Here is a 19,425-nt window from a genome sequence, read left to right as displayed (position 1 = left end):
TCTACTTTTCATCTGGCGGGCGAGATTGCACCGCCTCAACTACCGACATAAATATTCAACTACTGTCTACCGACATTAATGAAAGGAAACTTCTGAAATCAGGCAAAATGACAGTGTTGCTCACCCTTGGAAACTTCGGGGAGAAGCCTCGGTGGGAATCCGAGTGAAAGCAGGAGGTCCATAGGCAAGTCGGGGTCGACTTTGGGGAACCTCTTAGGTCGACTCTCTTTAGGCCCATGACACTATCTTGATAGCAGATGCATTGATAGCGGAGGAGAAGATCTCAAAGGGGTGTATGTTTTGGGTCTTACAGAGACCCGCGTTTGTTATTTCTGGTGCAGACAGAACATTGAGGAACTACGCGATTTGATTGTTACAAAAGTCTCTTTTATCTATTGAGGACTCTTTATTGAAGAATCATCACGGTGCACCTACAATACTTGCTGTAAAATTACTAGGCATTCCAAGTCGTGCATCTTGGCACATTTGTATTTCCCATAGTCTGCTAGTAAAGCCACTCTTTCAGAAAATTTTTAGTGCATTTGGGTAACGCATGAATTTAAACAGCTCTTTAGATGGGATTCTTTTGCCCACTGGTCAATCCCTGGTTAGGGCTTAGAAAGGACAAGATGTAAGGAATAAAGGTAAATCATGGACCCTGTTCATAAATAGTTTGGTAACTATACAATATTTTTATTCAGAAATAATTTTTTTTTTTAATTTTTATTCCAATCATCATGGATTTGGTGCATAAAATAAAAACATCCATTTGATAAGATAATATAAATCAAAGTGGCACGTTCCTAGACAGATACCAAAAGCTATTCCATTTCCCTTTCATATATTGACTTGACTTCTATCCAGGAGCATTTCCTCAGCAAATTCTTGCTTGAGCTTTACCGATTTCTTACAATCTTCATCGTATAGTATAAAATCTCAAGCCCTTAGATGCATACCATCACGATCCACCGAGATTCCATCTTGTGTTGTTTCGAATCATTCACCAAAGTAGCATCTTTAAAGATCGGCAGAAGCCTCCAAAGAGTTATTATCATCGGCTTCACTCGATGCGGTCAATGCACGATTTTTCAAATTAGGTGATTTTGGGTGCTACTTGTGGGTATGGAGCTTCCGTCAATAAGTAAACAAGTCCTGATTCTTGTCGATGCTATGCTATATATAATTTTAGCAAAAAGATGTGAGGGGTAGTTCGGTAATTAGGCTTCATTAGTTCCCTGCAGCCGGAGTCCTATGAAAAGAAAAGATGCGAATAGTTTGTAAGGTCTAATACGTTTACTCAACAAAGGCTGTTCTGAAAATCAAGATGGAGGTCTATGCATTGTGGATTTTCATTCTTACATCCCGAAATCCCTACAAACCTTAAGCCCTAAATAAATGTATATAATAAAGTTTAGCTTTCGAGCTTTTCTCTTATCAATCTAGTTTCTTTTCAATTCATCTAGGGGCGGATTTTATTCGTGGGCTCAAATTTGAGGTAATATGAACAACAATTCCTCCTGCTCCTCCCGGTGGTTTGATTGATTGAATTAGTAAAGCTATATGTATATCATGAAAACTCAAATGGAGCCACACTATGGCATCTCGAAAGTGAGTTGTGAAGTAAAAGAAGTAGAAGAAGGCCGACACAATAGAAAGTTAAATCGAATGAAACTTTAGTATATAGTGCCGTAGATTGCACTAGCAACAGCGCCTCATTACACGGGGCCCTGCTGCTTCCCTGCTCACAATATCCAAAACCACTCCTCAAAGTAAAATAAAATAAAACCACACAAAACCACTGCAGCAACTTTCTGAAATAAAACCACACAAAACCACTGAAGCAACTTCCTGAAACAAACCTACAATTTCCTGAAATAGAACCACACTAAACCAATGCAGCGGCTTCCCGAAACAAAACCACAACTTGGCGCCAACTCCCTGAAGTAAAACCACCCAGTGACTCGCTAGTCATGAGGGTTTGCCACCAGATAAGCCTCGATGGCCTGGAACAACTCAATCGCCTTCTCCTTCACAAACATGATCTTCTCCTCGGTGATGTCTGCATCGTTCTGGGTGAAGTACCTGCTCGTGTTCTTGCACACCGAGCCTCCCTCGGGCGACGCGGTGACCTTCACCTCGTAGGTGATCTTCTCCAAGGTGATGCCCAGCGCGTCGGCCATGGTGATCGAGTAGCAGTAGGTGAAGTTCTCATTGTCCAGGGCCTCGATCTTGTGCTTCACTGTCTTCTCCCGGTTGCCTATATAAAAGACACAAACAGTGGCCTCACATTCGAGGAGTCGCCAGTTTATTGTGTCGCCATTGTGTTGCAATGCTATTGATTGCCATGTTAACGGTAAACCAAGTTGTGTTACTAACTTTCGCCGGAAGTGATATCCTCGACGACCTCAGCACTCTTGAGGACCGGCAGGAGGGCCCCAGGGATGAGGTTGTTGGCGTTGACAATGGCCTCAAACGCCTTGGCCGTGGGGATGGTGGACGTGATCATGGTGCTGCAACTTAACACTCCCATGATTCTCTATCCAAATAGAATTTTCTAAAATGATCAAAAGGACGGGTTCTATTGAAGTGGGATCTAGGGCTTAGGGCTCTTCTTATATATGCATGGAGAGAGAGAGTTGGAGAGACGATTTTCTCCCTGTAGTAGTCCTAAATTTGCCATAGTGGGTGGTGGGGACACCAATTCGATGCTGATTGATGGACCCACCTCCTGGTATAGAAAGCTGAAAAGAGCTTCCCAAACATCGAAAGGCTCGTTCGATTGGAGAAACTACTGATTGGAGCTCTGATTCTAGCGTGTCAAGGAAAGAGTGAGAGGTGACAGAGGGAAGGAGAGTGTGTGTCAGGTTCTGACGCGTTGGGGCCTAGACGGCACGAGTTATCCGGTGAGGCAACTAGTAGGTTGACACGCTGAAATTTCAGTTCCAGTCAATATTTTCTTACGCCTTTCATGTTTGGGAAGGTCCTTTTAGCTTTCTATACCAGGAGGTGGGTCCATCAATCATCATCAAATTGGTGTCCCCACCAACCCTTCATTTGCAGCCCTTGTAGTCTAAAAACACTTTCTAACTTCGCCGCTATCCTCAAACCGAAAAGTAACGACCAACACTTTTGACATAGGGCAAAAGTGTCGAGCAATTTCTTGTTATCAAATTAAATAGAAGACCTAATTTAATGCTCTGGGATTGATCATTGCGAGTTCAAATATAGTCTGATACCTTTACGATGAGGTCAATAATTATAATAATAAATTGATAAAAAGTAAAGCAAATGTGATAAAGGAAACAACTTGAGCAACTCGACGCAAAAAGCAAATAAACTGCAAAACTATTTCCTATTGAGGGGAGGAACTCCGGTTACTTTTCTAGTGCAACTGTATGCGAAAGAAAATATCACCTCGAAATATTATGTAGAGACCGAACACTTTTATCGGTGTGCCCATGAATCAGTAACTTCCGAGGGTGGGGTAACCCAAGTGGGAAAGAGCAGAGAAATAAGAGCCGGCATAAAACAAAGGTGGTGGAAAGATAGAAGCAACGAAAAAATGTAATCATGTCGATGACTTTGTAATGAATACTGCCTAGAATTTTCAAATTTGGTGATTTGCGAATCCTTTACCCTTATCATTTACTTTGTTGGGAATCCCTTCAAAGGCAACTTTTCTTGGTTCTTTTGCATAATCATGTTGATGTTTAGTTCCATAATGAATACTCATGTTATGATTTGCAAGTCAATTTTCCCGGTAAACATGAAATTTCATTGATCAACCAACATAAAAAAAAAAAAAAAAAAAAAAAAAAGGCCAATCTCAAAAAAGCACTGCCCCAAATTCCATGACCAGTACCCCCGACCCCCTGTAGTCAAAAAGACATAACACACTCACCGGCCAATGTTCAAGAGAAATCCACCTCTTAAATTAATGTCTCAAGTCTGAATTGATATACAAGACTTGACCTGATTAGAAGACTTTCTTATTTGAATTGGAAATTTTCTTGATGGGAATATTCTCATGATATATATACATAGACAAGTTTTTTGGTCTTTCAAGAAATCTCTAGTTGTTGGTGGAGAAAAGTGCGAATCTATTATCACATATCTGACCATGTGAAAGTTAGGTCTCGTTGGAAAGCATCAAGTGGCGTCTCATATATCTCAAATATTTGCTTGCATAGTGGTCATTCCTTTAAGCTGCATAGTGAAGCAATTTTCCCCCGCCGTTGGTTTTGTCCATGGGACTCCTCCATTTTGGACTTTGGTGTAATTAGGCCAGTCAAATGGGTGGTTTGAATCCGGTCATAAATAGTTTTACTTAAATTAATACATTTAATATGTTTTGATTTATTTATTTACAATGTAAATTTCTTGAATCATACACCGGACTAAATTGACACAAGTGCTATAAGCTTAGGGCTTTTTTTTTTTTTTTTTGGCAATTTCCTCTTTAAAGGCTTCGCATAATTGTGTGTGTGAGAGAGAGAGAGAGAGAGAGAGAGCACCTGATGTGCATGTTTGATAGGCAGGAGCCGCATAAGAGAAATCAAACTCTCTAGAGAAAGCCCTAGAAGGACAGAAATAAAGTGGGGCCTGCGTTCCGAGAATTTCCTCCTCCTATTCGGCCGAATGATGAGTGCTTGACTTTGGCCGTACGCGGTAATCTGTGCGCTGAGCTTTACAGTTTACACCGAGTTGAAAGATACATTGCCGTTTGGTGAGCTGATGGTAACAAAACGCACTCAGCAAGCTGTACACTGTCCATGGAGCACCCTGCAGTCTATCTCGACGGCAGATGCATTGGTAGCGGAGGAGATCTCAAAGGGGTGTATGTTTTGGGTCTTACACAGACCTGGGTTTGTTATTTCTGGTGCAGACAGAACATTGAAGAACTACGCGATTCGATTCTTGCAAGAGTCTCTTCTATCTATTGAGGACTCTTTATTGAAGAATCATCATGGTGCACCTACAATACTTGCTGCAAAATTTCAGCGCACTCCAAGTCGTGTATTTGGGCACATTTTTTTTATTTCCCATGGTCTGCTGGTAAAGCCACTCTTTCAGACAATTTTAGCGCATTCTGGAGAAAACATGAATTTAAACAGCTCCTGAGATGAGATTCTTTTGCCCACTGGTCAGTCCCTGGTTAGGGCTAAGAGAGGGCAAGATGTAAGGAATAAAGGTAAGTCATGGACCTTGTTCAGAAATAGTTTGGTAACTGTGTTTAGAAATAGTATTTCCTTTTGCTATTCCAATCATCATGGAGCTGGTGCATAAAATAAAAACATCCGTATGATAATATAATATGAATCAAAGCGGCACGTTCGTAGGGCAATACCAAACAATATTCCATTTCCCTTTCGTATATTGACTTGACTTCTATCCAGGAGCATTTCCTCATTAAATTCTTGCTTGGGGTTGGCTGATTTCTTACGTGGTCCTATCATATAGTAGATAATCTCAAGCCCTTAGTTGCATACCGTTGCAGTTTAATTAGCACTAACCCCTTTATTTTATTTTTTAAAATTTCATATGGTTATCTTATTAACTATTATTATTTCAAAGGTTGTTTTTATTTATTAAGTTTTTTTGAAAATTATGAAAATTCGGAATTTATATATTTAAAAAATTATTATTTTATTATTTTATTATTCCGAATTTTTATATTTGTCTTTTCAAGACAAACTTTATAAATTATACTTGTTTAGTTTGCAACCTTTCTTGAAGGGTTATATTTATTCATTTTGCAACTTTTTCCGAAAGGATGCTTTTGTTCACTTTGCAATTTTTCGCAAAAAGTTATATATGTTCTTAATGACCAATATATATATATATATATATATATATATATATATATATAGTTTTTAATAAATAAGTATGAAATCATTTTTGAATTTTCTTCCCAAAACTATAACCATCTTTTCAATTGTTTCTTAGAGAGACCTTAGAAAATGCTAGAATTACTATTTAGTATTCTTATTATGAAACTCTATTGTATCGTGAAGGATATTTGTTGGTGATCATTAGTAAGAGTATGGAGCAAATGAATTCTTAAAGAAAGTGATATCATTTTTCAAAGTTCGACTTGATTACTCTATTGATTCGAAGTTATATTTTCCAACACTCAATATTCTTGAGGACCGGCAAGAAGACCTTGGGCATGAGGTCGTCGGCACTAACGATGGCCTCGAATGCCTTGGTCGCGGGCATAGAGGAATTTATCTTAGCCCTGCACTCTATCTGAATAGAATTTGCTAAAACGATTAGGAGGACGGGCTGTGCTGTTGTTGGGACCTAGGGCTTTTCTTATATATGCGGGGAGACGGAGAGGGAGAGACGTTCCTGTAGCAGCAAAGACTAAACCTAAATTTGTCATGATGGGTGGTGGGGACACCTTTGGTTTAGATCCTCATAATAGCAATGAAGGGGGAAACTAAATTTGTCATGATGGGTGGCGGGGACACCTTTTGCCTAATCCTCATAATAGCAATGAAGGGGGCATCAAATCTCCGTTGCAACCCCGTAGTCCGAATCCCTTGCAAAATTGGTCGCCATCCAGAAACCTAAACGTAAAGACCAAACACTCTGGTAGGGCTAGAGTGTCGGGCAATTTCTTGTTGGCCAATGCAAAATTTTCAAGTTAGCATCCTTGCAGACAATGAAACTTAAATCTTTTTGGTTTGATTTCGAATCCTTTAACCTTTACTATTTTCTATTCGGGAGTTCTTTTCAAACGCGACTTTCCCGGTGCATGTGTAAAGAAAAGGCTTAATTCCCTATAAAATAACCTCGTTGTAAAGTGTCTTCCCTCCACTTTTTGTCTTTACCTTGGGGGGTGGGACACCACCGTCTGTGAAAGCGTGTGGATCCCCCTCACGAAAGCGAAAGAGCTTCCCAACAACAGTAGAAAGCGCATTCACCTTCTCTTGAAGCAAAACCGAAACGTGAAGATCAAAAACTTTGATAGGGCAATAGTGTCGGGCAGGCGTGTCAAGAACCGAACCGAAAACCGAACCGAACCAAACTGAAAAATTCGGTTTTTTCGGTTCGGTTCGGTTCTCATTAAAAACCGAAATCTTTTTTATTGGTTCGGTTTTATCGGTTAACCGAACCGAAGAACCGATAAAATAGAACCATTAACCAAAACGGCAAGGGCAAACCCTATTTCTAATTCTCTCCCGTCTCCTCTCGGTGCGACAGCGACGACAATGGCGACTGTGACTGCGATGGCAACAGGGACGGCGACAGCAGCAAGGACGGCGATGGAGACAAGGACGGCGACCGATTGAGGGACATGCCCGAGCATGTCTTGCTCCCTTCGACGCCCTCCTCCCCACCATCGACCGAAACAGGCTCTGCTCTGAAGAAACGCTGTCGCAGAGGAAGGGGGAAAATGTTGTTGCAGAGATGAAGAAGGCCATAGCCGACAACCCAAAGGAGCTGGCCAACCTGATCGACCTCGTGAACTCCGCCCGATGTGCGCGACTGCCGTGGGGGCAGTCCCAAATTGCTATTGAATTCAAGTGAGTCGTGCCCCGTAGGTTGCGGTCCCTGTTAGCCGAACCGCATGCTAGTGTTGATTTGGTGTTTCGATGCACGAGTCCCTCAGGTTTATCATGCGATTCGTGCAATGAATCGTCAGTTCAGAATTGGGTTCGGGTCTGTTCGTCTAGGGCTTGTGGAGTAGTGAATTCTACCTGTCTCGTTCAACCATGATTCTGCCTCCAGCTCGTGTGGGGTGAGGGAGGGAGACGTCTCCAGCCGAGTCGTCATCCGGGTTTGCGTCTTCTCTTCCCTTCTTCGAATGGTTTGATCCTAAGATAGAGAGAGAGATACAAAGAGAGATATACAGAGAGAGAGATACAGAGAGAAAACCAAAAACCAAAAACCAAAAGTTGAAAACCGAACCGTTAGAAAAATCTTACAAACCGAACCAAATCGAACCGAACCGAACCGTTGACACCCCTAGCCGGGCAATTTCTTGTTATCAAATTGATAGGGCAATGCACTTGATAGGTCTCGTTGTGTAGAGACTGAACACCATGTATTGGTGTGCCCATAAATCAGTAACTTCTGTGAATTGAGCGATCTGAGTGGGAAAGAGTAGAGAAGCAAGAGTCGACACGAAATAAAGGTGGTGGAAAGATAAGAGCAATAATTTTTTTTTATCATGTTGATGGTTCCGGTATGAATACTATCTAAAATTTTCAAGTTTGCAATCTTGCATAGTTGATAATCTTTTGGTTTGATTTGCGAATCCTTTACCTTTTTTCTTTACTTCGTTGGAAACCTTTCCAACGCAACGTTCATGTGTAGTTTTACTGTCAATCCACATAAAAAAATTGAATGGATAAGTAAAACAATGACCACTTCCACATAGCCACTGCCCCAAATTCAACAACCACTACCGCTTGAATTTATCGGCTTTGGTACTCATTGTGATCAACAAAAACTTTATCTTTTCCTTTTTATATACGTGCGGCTACTGCAAGAGAGAAGACCGCCTTTTGTTTCTGCTGCTCTGATTTTTTCTTTTTTCTTTTTCAATTTCCTTATGCAGTCAAACTTGGATACTTATATGAATGATCGCTTCTGTAAACGGCTCAAACCTGACACATAATTTAACATGATGAGTGGTATAAAATAGGTTAAATGATATCCTGATTTAGAGCTGTGCATACGAAATTCAATCCGAATTTGATGATTGTGGATTGAAATTATTGATTGGATACCTTTTCAAGTAGCTACTATCCTCGTAATTATTAGGGATATCTATTCAAGATTTATTAATCGCGGATGGTCTCTTCTTAAGTATTAGAGAAGAACCATAATAGAAGTCCAAGAGGAAGGTCTCCCATTCTTTACATGCCGGGCAAATGCTATTAAACCTCTTACCATCTCTTTTTGAGGATTCTGCTTGGACGAGAGTAGGAGCCGCACAAGAGAAATCAAGCTCTCTAGAGAAAGCCACAAGATGACTGAAATAAGGGGGCACGCATTCGGAGTTGTGCATTGCTTGATTTTAGCCATACACGGTAATTTGTGCTCTAAGCTTTACACCAAGTTTGATTATGCATAAACACAATGGATTTGGATTCAATTTAAGTATAGAAAACACTTGAGCATATATATTATTGTAACTCCGGTTTTTTTTTATTATAGTGAATTATTTATTCCTAACTCTTTTCGGGATATAGATACTGATGTTGGAATTGAAAGAATAACAATAACTTTGGAAATTTGGAACAAGGCATAAATAACGACAGGAGGAGACTAATTGACATGCGAATGCCGAAGAACCAATCGAAATGTAAGTGCCTCTTCCTTTGGTGTAAAAGTCAACAACCCTTTACGGTTGTTGGACGGGTAGATAGCCCAACAAATGTTAAATGAAAAAAAAAAGAAATGCACCCCATAAGTGCTCACAAATAAAGTCAAATAAAAAGACACGCCATAAAATCTTGTAGCTTTTTGTCTTTTTGGTCTTCAATCTTTTTTGGACACCTACCATAAAATCAAGTCGTTATATTGAAAAATATTTACTACCTAATTTTAAACCTAGCTTGCACTGGTGCTGCTGATGGGATGATTTGTGAAATTGATTCCATGACGGGAAACTCTTTAAAAAGGTTTAGAACTTCAACAAAGACTACATCTGCCATTGCCGTTTTATCTGGTATGTTTTATTTGTCCTTCTCTAGACTTCTTTCTTTACAGCTGTTTGGTGCTTTATGATGGTTCTGCAGTGAAAGGGTAAATGAAAGTAGGAACATTTACTTTGGTTATTCTGTCAATTCTAATCAAACATTTAAATTATGTAAGAATGTTACATGTACTTAAGCATGCTCTTCAAACCTTGTTTCCTTAAGTCTGCATTACTGTTTTTCCAGAAAAGCTATGTGTTATGACCATACCAAAGCTTTCGAGCAATCACATGGCTACTAGATGCATGAGCTTTACATCGAGCTAGTCCGAGTGGTTTCTGTTTTAAATAGCGTAGAAACTTGGGAGCTATTTAATGTCAAGATTAAGCCAACTGATTTAAGAAACTTGGTCAATCCGTATGGCTTAGGTTTTCCATTTCAAAACTTTACTTCATATCTCTCAAACTTGGTTAACCTATGTATGAATCAGGTCATTAATCAATGAAACATCGGTAACCTATACTGAGTGAGGTGAGGCTGCGTTTGAACTACTTAATTAAGATTGTGGATCATGCTGATGCAATACAAATTTTGGGCTAGAATTGATTAAATGACTTGGCACGAGCTTTTATTTCTGATGTGTGATAGTGAAATGAGAATTTGGAACATTAGGATTTTTGCTGCTGGACGTGAGAAGGAAAAAATATTTCTAATGTGAGTAGGAGATTATGTTGATGTATATTGGTTTAGTTATTGGTTATAAGGGATTTTACATGAATAACAAGGTAATCACCTGTCCAATTATCTTTAAAAGATTATATGAAGTGGTGTGTGGCAAGAATATGTTCTGAACATTTTAAGCAGGTGAAATAGTGTAGACAGACATTTTCTGAGACTCCACAAGTCTACAGTCACTTGCATGGACGAGAGGTTGAAGGAAGTAACAATAGCTGGATGCATAATGCATGCATAGCTTAAGAGTTGACATGGCTTTTCTGTAAATGCATGTAGACGGAAATCATTCTGAGTGTTTGAAATTAGAGAAGCAAGATGGAAACCAGGGCGAGTCTAATGAGAATGAAATGAATAATTGATCTGAAATTCTATGGGAAATTGTAAAATGCTAGGCAAGACTTCCATGTTTGTATGGAATTGATAGTGAGCTGGGTTGTATCTGTTAATATTTGCTGAGACTTCTATTTTGGTGTTATGCAGATGGAAGTGTACTAGCTTCTGCATCTGCACAAATAAGGATATATAGTTGCTCAGATCACAAAAAGGTGCAGAAGTTTTCTGACCATCCTGGGAGTCTTAATTTTTCAATCAGTCTTGTATTTTCTGCTTTATGCATCCCCTATTCTCCTCTTAAATTATAGTCCATTGAATTCTCTGAATTATAGGGAGCTGTTCACTCTATGATCTTTAGTAATGATGGGAAGTATGTTCTTTCCTGAGCTGCTGGTGGAAGATACATTGCTGTTTGGTAAGTTGATGGTACCAAAACGCACTCAGCAAGCTGTACGCTGTCCATGGAGCATCCCGTAGTCTATCTTGACAGCAGATGCATTGATAGCGGAGGAGAAGATCTCAAGGGCCTCTATGTTTTGGCTCTTACAGAGACAGGCATTTGTTATTTCTGGTGTGGACAGAACATTGAGGAGCTACGCGATTCAATTCTTGCAAAAGTCTCTTTTGTCTATTGAGGACTCTTTATTGAAGAATCATCATAGTGCACCTACAATACTTGCTGCAAAATTACTAGGCATTCCAAGTCGTGCATCTGGGAACATTTTTATTTCCCATTGTTTGCTGGTAAAGCCACTCTTTCAGAAATTTTTAGTGCATTTTGGGGAAAACATGAATTTAAACAGCTCTTGAGATGGGATTCTTTTGCCCACTGGTCAATCCCTGGTTAGGGCTTGGAGAGGACAGGATGTAAGGAATAAAGGCAAGTCATGGACCTTGTTCAGAAATAGTATTTTCTTTTTCTATTCCAATCATCATGGTCCTGGTGCATAAAATAAAAACATCTGTATGAGAAGATAATATAAATCAAAGTGGCAACACCAAAAGTTATTACATTCCCTTTCATATATTGACTGGACTTCTATCTAGGAGCAATTCGTCAAACAAATTCTTGCTTGGGCTTCACTGATTTCTTACATAGTCTTATCATATAGTAAAAAATCTCGAGCCCTTAGCTGCATACTATCGCAATCCACTGAGATTCTGTCCCATGCCGTTTGGATTTGTTCACGAAATTAGCATCTTTAGAGATTGACGAAGGCTTCAGAAATAGTTATCATGGGTTCTAGGCGATGCGGTTAATGCACGATTTGTCAAATTGAGTGATCCGGGTGCTACTCGTTTGTATGGAGCTTCCATCAATAAGTAGAGTAAGTGCTGATTCTTGTCGATGTCGTACTATATAATTTTATCAAAAAGATGTGAGGGGTATTTTTAATAATTAGACTTTGTTAGGTCGTCTGAAAAGGAAAATTAGTCTGTAAAGTCTCATACGTCTACTCAACAAAGGATGCTCTGAAAATCAAGATGGAGGCCTATGCATTGTGGATTTTTCATTCTTACATCTCTAAATCCCTATAAACCTCTTTCGAACTTTTCTCTTGTAAATCAGGTTTCCTTTCAATTCATCTAAGGGCAGATTTTGTTCGTGGGCTTAAATTCCAGATATTTTTTAACAACAATTCCTCCTGCTCCTCCTGGTGGTTTAATTGGTTGAATTAGTAAAGCTGTATGTATCTCATGAAACTCAAATGGAGCCACACCACACTGCTCCATACCTCGTCAATCATCGTTGCGTGGTTGATTGCATTTCGATAGCGAATCGTAAAGCAGCCGAAGTGGAAGAAGGCCGGGCCGACACAATAGAAATACGACATCGATGAAATTTTCCATAAAGCTTCATCTGCTGAGCATCACACGAGGGCTTGTTTTACCCCCGACAAATAGCAGCCCTAACCTGCTCTCATTTGAGGATAAAACAAAAACCCCAAAACCACAGCACCAAATTTCCGATAATAAAACCCCATAAAACAGTGCACCATCAGACCCCAAAAGAAAAAGAATGGAAAAAAAAAACAAAACCACAGCACCAACTTCCTGAAATAAAACCACAGTGACTCCGCTAACCGTGAGCGTTTGCCACCAGATAAGCCTCGATGGCCGGGAACAACGCGATCGCCTTCTCCTTCACGGCCCTTTTTTTCTCCTCGGTGATGTCCGCGTCATTCTTGAGTACGTGCTCATGTTCCTGCACACCGAGCCTCCGTCAGGCAACGCGGTGATCTTCACCTCAAAGCTGATATGCTCCAAGGTAGTGCCCAACGCGTCGCCCTCGATGATCGCATGGTAGTAGGTGAAGTTCTCATTGTCCAGGATCTCGACCTTTTGCTTCACTGTCCTGTACCGGTTGCCTACAAAAGACACGAGCAATGACATCACATTCGGATGAGTCGCTAGTTTACTGTGCCCCACGGCGTTGCAATCCTATTGACTCAAGACATTGCGCAAGTTGTGTTACTAACCTTCGGTGGAATTGATATCCTCGATGAACTCGGCACTCTTGACGACAGGCAGGAGGACCCTAGGGATGAGATTTTTGGCGTTGACGATGGCCTCGAACGCCTTGGCCGCGGGGATGGAGGACGTGATCTCGGTGCTGCAGCTGAACACTCCCATGATTCTCTATCCGAATAGAGTTTGCTGAGCAACTGGAAAGGGATGTAGGGCTTCGGTGCCGAAGTCTGGAATCTAGGGTTTCAGTGCGAAGCAATACATATAGAGGGAGGCCAGGAGGGCGGGATGGACGGGAAGGCCACTGCTACTGCCTCCTCCTCCTCTGCCTTGGCGGCTTTTTATATGTAAACATGGCTTTCGTCATCCCTAGTCCAAAGATCTTTGCCGGTCCATGTTCTATCAAAACAAAAACCTTTTTATTCTTTGTGTCGGTCTTCCCTCCCTTGCTTTTCCTCGCTTGAACGGATAAGAGATATGGTATTCTATTTATGATGTGATCAAACCTATGCCCCACTTTAGCCTGCGGATCCCTCACGTCGTTTTCCAACTGCAGGCCTGTGATTCTGCATAACGTGCATGAGCTCCAATGACCTCACCCCGCACATGCCACTCTCTCTCTCTCTCTCTCTCTCTCTCTCTCTCTCTCTCTCTCTATATTACCATCCACCTGGCCTCTTCACTACCTTAATTATTCGCAACTAATTCCGCAGAGCGAGCATCAGCTCCAATGACCTCACCCCGCACACCCCTCTCTCTCTCTCAATATTACCATCCACCTGACCTCTTCACTACCTTAATTATTCGCAACACAAGTTACAAAATATTCAATTTGAATCGCAATTTCTCAGCGCCATTAATTATACAAAAATTTAAGAATGATGGGTCCATCACTGAGATCATAAAAATCGAGACTTTCCCACGTCCTTCAGACAACAAAAGGTGAAGAAGAGCTATTCCGCTCAAAAATGCACATATTTTGGTTTGTATTATAGATGAATAGTCATTCAAGATAATTTGGGTACACAAAAGTTTTTCTCTTAAAGTCCATGATGCTGACCGTGTTCCCAAAGTTCTCTCTCAAACCTCCAACATAGTAGTGACCCACCCTTAGAAGGACCAACAGCTTGGCCTCGTGGTAACTTCATCGTACCTTACATTCCCTTCCAAAAAAATTCTAAGTAGCTGACCGTCATTTTCGAGTTACGGTACATACAGAGGGAGGGAGGGAGGGAGGGAGAGCCGGTAGGGGGAGAGAGCGCCAAGTGGGCGCAGCGATTGTAATGCAAACGTGGCTTCGCGAGGGAGGGAGAGAGGCGAGAGAGCCAAATGGGGGCAAGGATGCCGATAGCAAACGTGACCTTATTGCGTCATTTGTGGGTCCTTTTCCACTCCGATGTAAAATTGGATTTCTTTTCGAGTTAATTGAGCCATTTAGAAATGAATTACATAGACTTGAGAAATCAGTTTATTTTTTAATTGAGAATATAGTTGATTATATTTCATAACGTGGAACGAGGATGAAGATGCATACCTGCATAATTTCGATAGGCGTGACAACCCATCTTATGTTTAATATTTTCTATTCTAAAATTTTGCCAAATTTTATCTCTATCCTCATTTGTCTTATTCGTTTTTGTTGATGACAAGGAGTCCAAGCGTGGTTTTTGCTGTGGAGAATTGGTCATTTTTATTTTCTCGAGTTGATAATGACATTTCACATTTAATATTCACTAAGGAATTTTACTAGTATAATGGTATTTGGGTTACTGTGAAAATAATAGTTTGTATTTGATTTTAAATGATTCGGAATAGACTATTATTCTAGATCTATCATGTAATTATTTTTCTTCATCGAAAAAGTTGCAATCGAAATGGTTTTGCAAAGCAGATGAAGATAAAGAAAGAAAAAGAAACGATCCTCCAAGAAGGAAAGATTAAAGAGTTTGCAAATTAGACCAAACGACCATTGACCATTTAACTTTGATTGTTTATAAAATTCCTAACTTGAAGATTCTAGATAGTATTTATTACACGGCCGACATCAACTCGATAAAAAAAATTCGCTTTCGTGTGGGAAACACTTTTAGCCCCCTACCACGTTATCTCTAGAGTTGACCAACCATCCGGCAGCAGCGGCAGGGTCTGTTGTATCGCAGACATTTCCACGAAACGTAAATAGCGAACACTTTGATAGGGCAAACGTCAGGCAATTTCTCGTTGGAAAACGTTTGGAAAATATCACTTCCAAACATTGTGTAGAGACGGAACACTTAGTATCGGTGTGCCCATGGATCGGTAACTTCCGAGGGCTAGGCGACTCGAGTGGAAAGAGTAGAGAAGCAAAAGCCAACACAAAACAAAGATGGTGGAAAGATAAAAGCAACCAAAAAAATTTAATCATGTTGATGTTGGTGGTTCCGAAATGAATACTATCTAAAATTTTCAAGTTCGCAATCTTGCTAAAATAAAACTTCAAGTCTTTTGGTATGATTTGCGAATCAATTTTCCCAGTAAGCGTGAAATTTTATTAGTCAATCTACATAAAAGAAAAAAAAAGGCCAATATCTTGTAGTGAACAAAGACGACCAACAAAGGCCAATTTTCCCGGTGTGCCCATGGATCAGTAGAAGAGGAAGGAGATAGACTAGATATGGTAGAGTGTTAACATTATGATATGGGTAGGTCACTAAATTTGTATTATATGAAAATAAATTAAAATAGATCAAATGAGTTAATTTTGATCTAACAATTTTCAACCCAATTAAAGCCCAACCTAACTCATACGTTTGACAGGTCTAAACAACTCTCTTTTATGAAAAAAGAGAAACCAATTGAACCATATAATACTATATATAACAAGATTTCATCATCTCACGGTGTAACATATTCTCACAACAATCACCAACCCAGATTAAACATTGGTTGCTCCTATCCGGGATCATAATGATATCATTAAAGAACGCATATCGATATATGTTAGAAAAATGGCGAGTCCACGGTCATCGTGTGCAAGAATTTAGTATGCATACGCATGCAAGTATGGTTATCTTGGTCAATTTAGGGGAGATTATTATGTATTGTTGTACCCCCGCACGGCATCGCAACGCCACCACGCCCACCCTCTCCTCTCTCGTTTTTGCCCACCCCCCCCCCCCACACTTGCATTATTTTATAAAATTGAAAACCCCCACACTTGCGTTATCTTTATTTTATAAAATTGAAAAGGGGGACAAAGAGGGGTGCCGATTTGGATGGGTCGAAATTACAGAAATGGGCTTTGACAAAGTACGGAGGGTCAGTTTGGGAATTCCACAGGGGTGTGTGTTTGTAACTTCATTGTAAGTTTTTTTTTTTTTTTTACTTATTTGGAAGGACTTCATGTGAGATGAAATCATACGTGACTATATGAAAAGTGATTGTTGATTAGGTCATGTGGAAGTGCATGCAAGACAGTCCTCTCTTCTTTCAAATTATGCATGTCTTGCCATTCATCTTCAATTTTCTACTCTTTTTCTGTTGGGAAGCTTTCATCTTCATCTGTAACGTCATTCAATATACAATAGAGGTGGCAAATGGGTGGGTCGGATCGGGTATGGGTCAAGTCAAAAAATGGATCGGCCCATATTCGACCCATTTAAGCTGTTTTGACCTATATTCTTGTAATGTAAATATAGTGATCCATACCCGACCTGACTCGACCCATGTTGCTAAAACCTACTAATATTCTAAAAAAAAAAACCGCACTCACTTTAAGCTATATGCTAATAGGATAAAAACCTCAAATTAAATTAAAAAATAGTAAATAAAATAAAAATTGTTAAAAAACCTTTAAAATAAAATTTAAAAATAGTAAATATAATAAAAATTGTTAAAGAAACCTATAAATTGAAATATTTATGAAGAATTAGAATATGTACATGCTTCTTCTCTTATTTAAAGTATTTAAAGTGAGAATACTATTGAGGTCAAATTATAAATTGAAAAAGAGCAAACAGAAGGTTATAGATAGCCATCTAGCAAGGGTCAACTCATTCGATCATCCAAAATAGAATTCAAACTAAACAATCCTCAGGAAATAAAGTTACAAAAGAAGAAAACGCCCACTAGTCTCACGAACAAGGGTGGAAGGAAATCGGAAGATGACCGACACGGAAGTAAGAAATCCCTGCAAATCTAAAAACACTCCATCCTCGTTAATCTGCAAGCTGATCGACCTCGGCATAAGCTTTTTTGAGGTGTGCTTGCTCCTCTTCCTGCACCTCCTTCTCAGTCTTCCTTCCCTTCTTGGACTGGTAGTACACACTCATGAAGGTTCCCACAGCTTTGTACTTCCTCCTACAGTGCTCGTAGAGGCCAGCATCGAACATCCTCCAGAACTTCCTTTCAGTCAGCTCGGGTCTTCATGGGGAGCTTATAGAGCCTGTGTGGGCAAAGCCAAAGGGGGTATACCTGAAATTGAAAGAAAACAACAAATGCATATGACAACGTAAACATGAAAGAGGCAACAGCCACATTTTGAAGTGTCTTAATTGCTGGAAATCACACAATCCTCATTGAAGTTCCTTATAAAGAACGGGAAACTGTAATGACATGCAATGTATACAACTCCTACTCCAAGTAACTGACTAGTATACAAGAAGAATCGCCCTAAAAACGAGAGTTCCTGGTTCGTTTCGAGCTATTTCTGCCACGAAGTCACATCCCATACTTCAGAAAGGGAAAGGTCTAGATCTAAAGATACCGTGAACTCTAGTCAATAAGATGAAGCACAAAGTAGCACACAGGAACTTGGTAACTGTCCATGCACTATGTTATTTACTAAAAGATGACATGTTCTATTTCTATTTAACACTTAAAGAAAACATCTCCAACTTTCATTCTCCTTTAAGAGTAGAGTACAAAAGAGAAAACATGCAGAAAAAAAAGGTTAGCCTCCACATTAATCAATCAACAAAAAGAAATAAACCAATAGCATATGATTTCAAGTCTTCAATGCAGAATCACGACAAGCATTGCAACAATGTAGAGAACTGTTCTTGTACTTGTGGACTCAAGATGCACAATTCAACTTTGTTTTAGAAAAACAGAAGCTATCTCAATCATATGACATCAGGTTTGCAAAAGCCCTAGCCTTGTGAAATGCATATTCCAAAATGGGAGACGGGGTATTACAATATCACAAGAAGATAGTGCCTTTCAGATCTTTTAGGAACAACCAAACCCAGAACCCACAAAATAAAAAAGCAAAAGAGAACTTCTCCTAGAAAGGTTAACATGTTATTACTTCCCACAACTGCAAGGTTGAGAACAAAGGAACAGACTCGTAACACAACCTCTTTCTCAGGTGGCAAATATGCCAAAAAATCTGTCGACTGTCAAAAACATATACTGATTTGGTAGAATACATATGAGATGATGTTTCTTCTTTACAAATTAGTAGCATATGTCTAATAATGGCTCCATTTCAGATAAGCCAAAGAAGATTATGGATAACTACTTGGAGAAATTCTTCCACAAGCAACAACCACTACCGATTTATTATTTCAAGAGATAAACAACGAACTTCGCCACTGTCCAATCACAAGTCTCCTGACTATAGCAATGATATTTAGAATGTTGATCTTAAAAAATAACCAGAACTACTCTGAAATTATCACTGCTAATTTAGGAAATTCCACCTTTAAATGACAGTAGATATTAGTCAAAGCTCTATTTGTTCATGGACAAGTTCATCTGCAAGAATTGACTCTGTAACAAAACTAACATAGATTGTGGCTTTATGGTACCGATGACTAACCTTTGAATTTTGAAATAGCTTGCCAATCAGTGATATCAATATCAACAATGGCAACAGCAATACAAAATCATCCCACAAGACCCAAAGGGCAACCACAGGAGACGCCTCAAGGGGCACCGCAACTGGAAACAGACTTTCAGAAACCAAATAACATCTGCCTATGGGAAGTTGGGAACTACCGGATTACCATCCGCAATTACTGCCTGCGTTAGAATAGCCAAAAAAAAAATTAATGCACGCTTGCTGAGCCATGATGATAAAATCATGCTGAGTCATGATGATAAAAAAAACCAGCTACGCATACAGCTGAAAACGCCTCGTTTCGTCTCGATGATCGGTCGCTACATCTTCTTGATGAGCAACGATTCAGGATACCAACATCGACGCGAACCCAATGCCGCTTAATTCCAACATCCCCGAGACGAGCGGTGGGTG

At 39.8% G+C, this 19,425-nt stretch overlaps 2 protein-coding genes and 1 long non-coding RNA gene across 3 annotated transcripts; 1 reads left to right on the top strand and 2 right to left on the bottom strand.

Moving 5' to 3' along the window:
- Nucleotides 1-1,964: 1,964 nt before the first annotated feature.
- Nucleotides 1,965-2,530, bottom strand: LOC104455261 (major strawberry allergen Fra a 1.06). Its single transcript, XM_010070082.2, has 2 exons — nt 2,377-2,530; nt 1,965-2,257 (listed from the first exon to the last, which is right to left on the bottom strand). The coding sequence occupies exons 1-2, from the start codon at nt 2,528-2,530 to the stop codon at nt 1,965-1,967; spliced, it is 447 nt and encodes a 148-aa protein (XP_010068384.2).
- A 7,040-nt stretch (nt 2,531-9,570) lies between these two features.
- LOC120286293 lies at nt 9,571-11,744 on the top strand. Its single transcript, XR_005548437.1, has 3 exons — nt 9,571-9,685; nt 10,869-10,933; nt 11,054-11,744. It is a non-coding gene; the product is annotated as an uncharacterized LOC120286293 (long non-coding RNA).
- Nucleotides 11,745-12,616: 872 nt separating this feature from the next.
- On the bottom strand, nt 12,617-13,485 carry LOC104436841 (major allergen Pru av 1). Its single transcript, XM_010049704.3, has 2 exons — nt 13,202-13,485; nt 12,617-13,090 (listed from the first exon to the last, which is right to left on the bottom strand). Exons 1-2 carry the CDS (start codon nt 13,353-13,355, stop codon nt 12,867-12,869), a joined length of 378 nt encoding a protein of 125 aa, XP_010048006.2. The 5' UTR covers nt 13,356-13,485; the 3' UTR covers nt 12,617-12,866.
- Nucleotides 13,486-19,425: the final 5,940 nt, after the last annotated feature.

The sequence above is a fragment of the Eucalyptus grandis genome, chromosome 1 (assembly GCF_016545825.1).
Source record: "Eucalyptus grandis isolate ANBG69807.140 chromosome 1, ASM1654582v1, whole genome shotgun sequence".
NCBI classification, from domain to species: Eukaryota; Viridiplantae; Streptophyta; class Magnoliopsida; order Myrtales; family Myrtaceae; genus Eucalyptus; species Eucalyptus grandis.
This window is presented reverse-complemented; position numbering and strand designations above follow the sequence as displayed.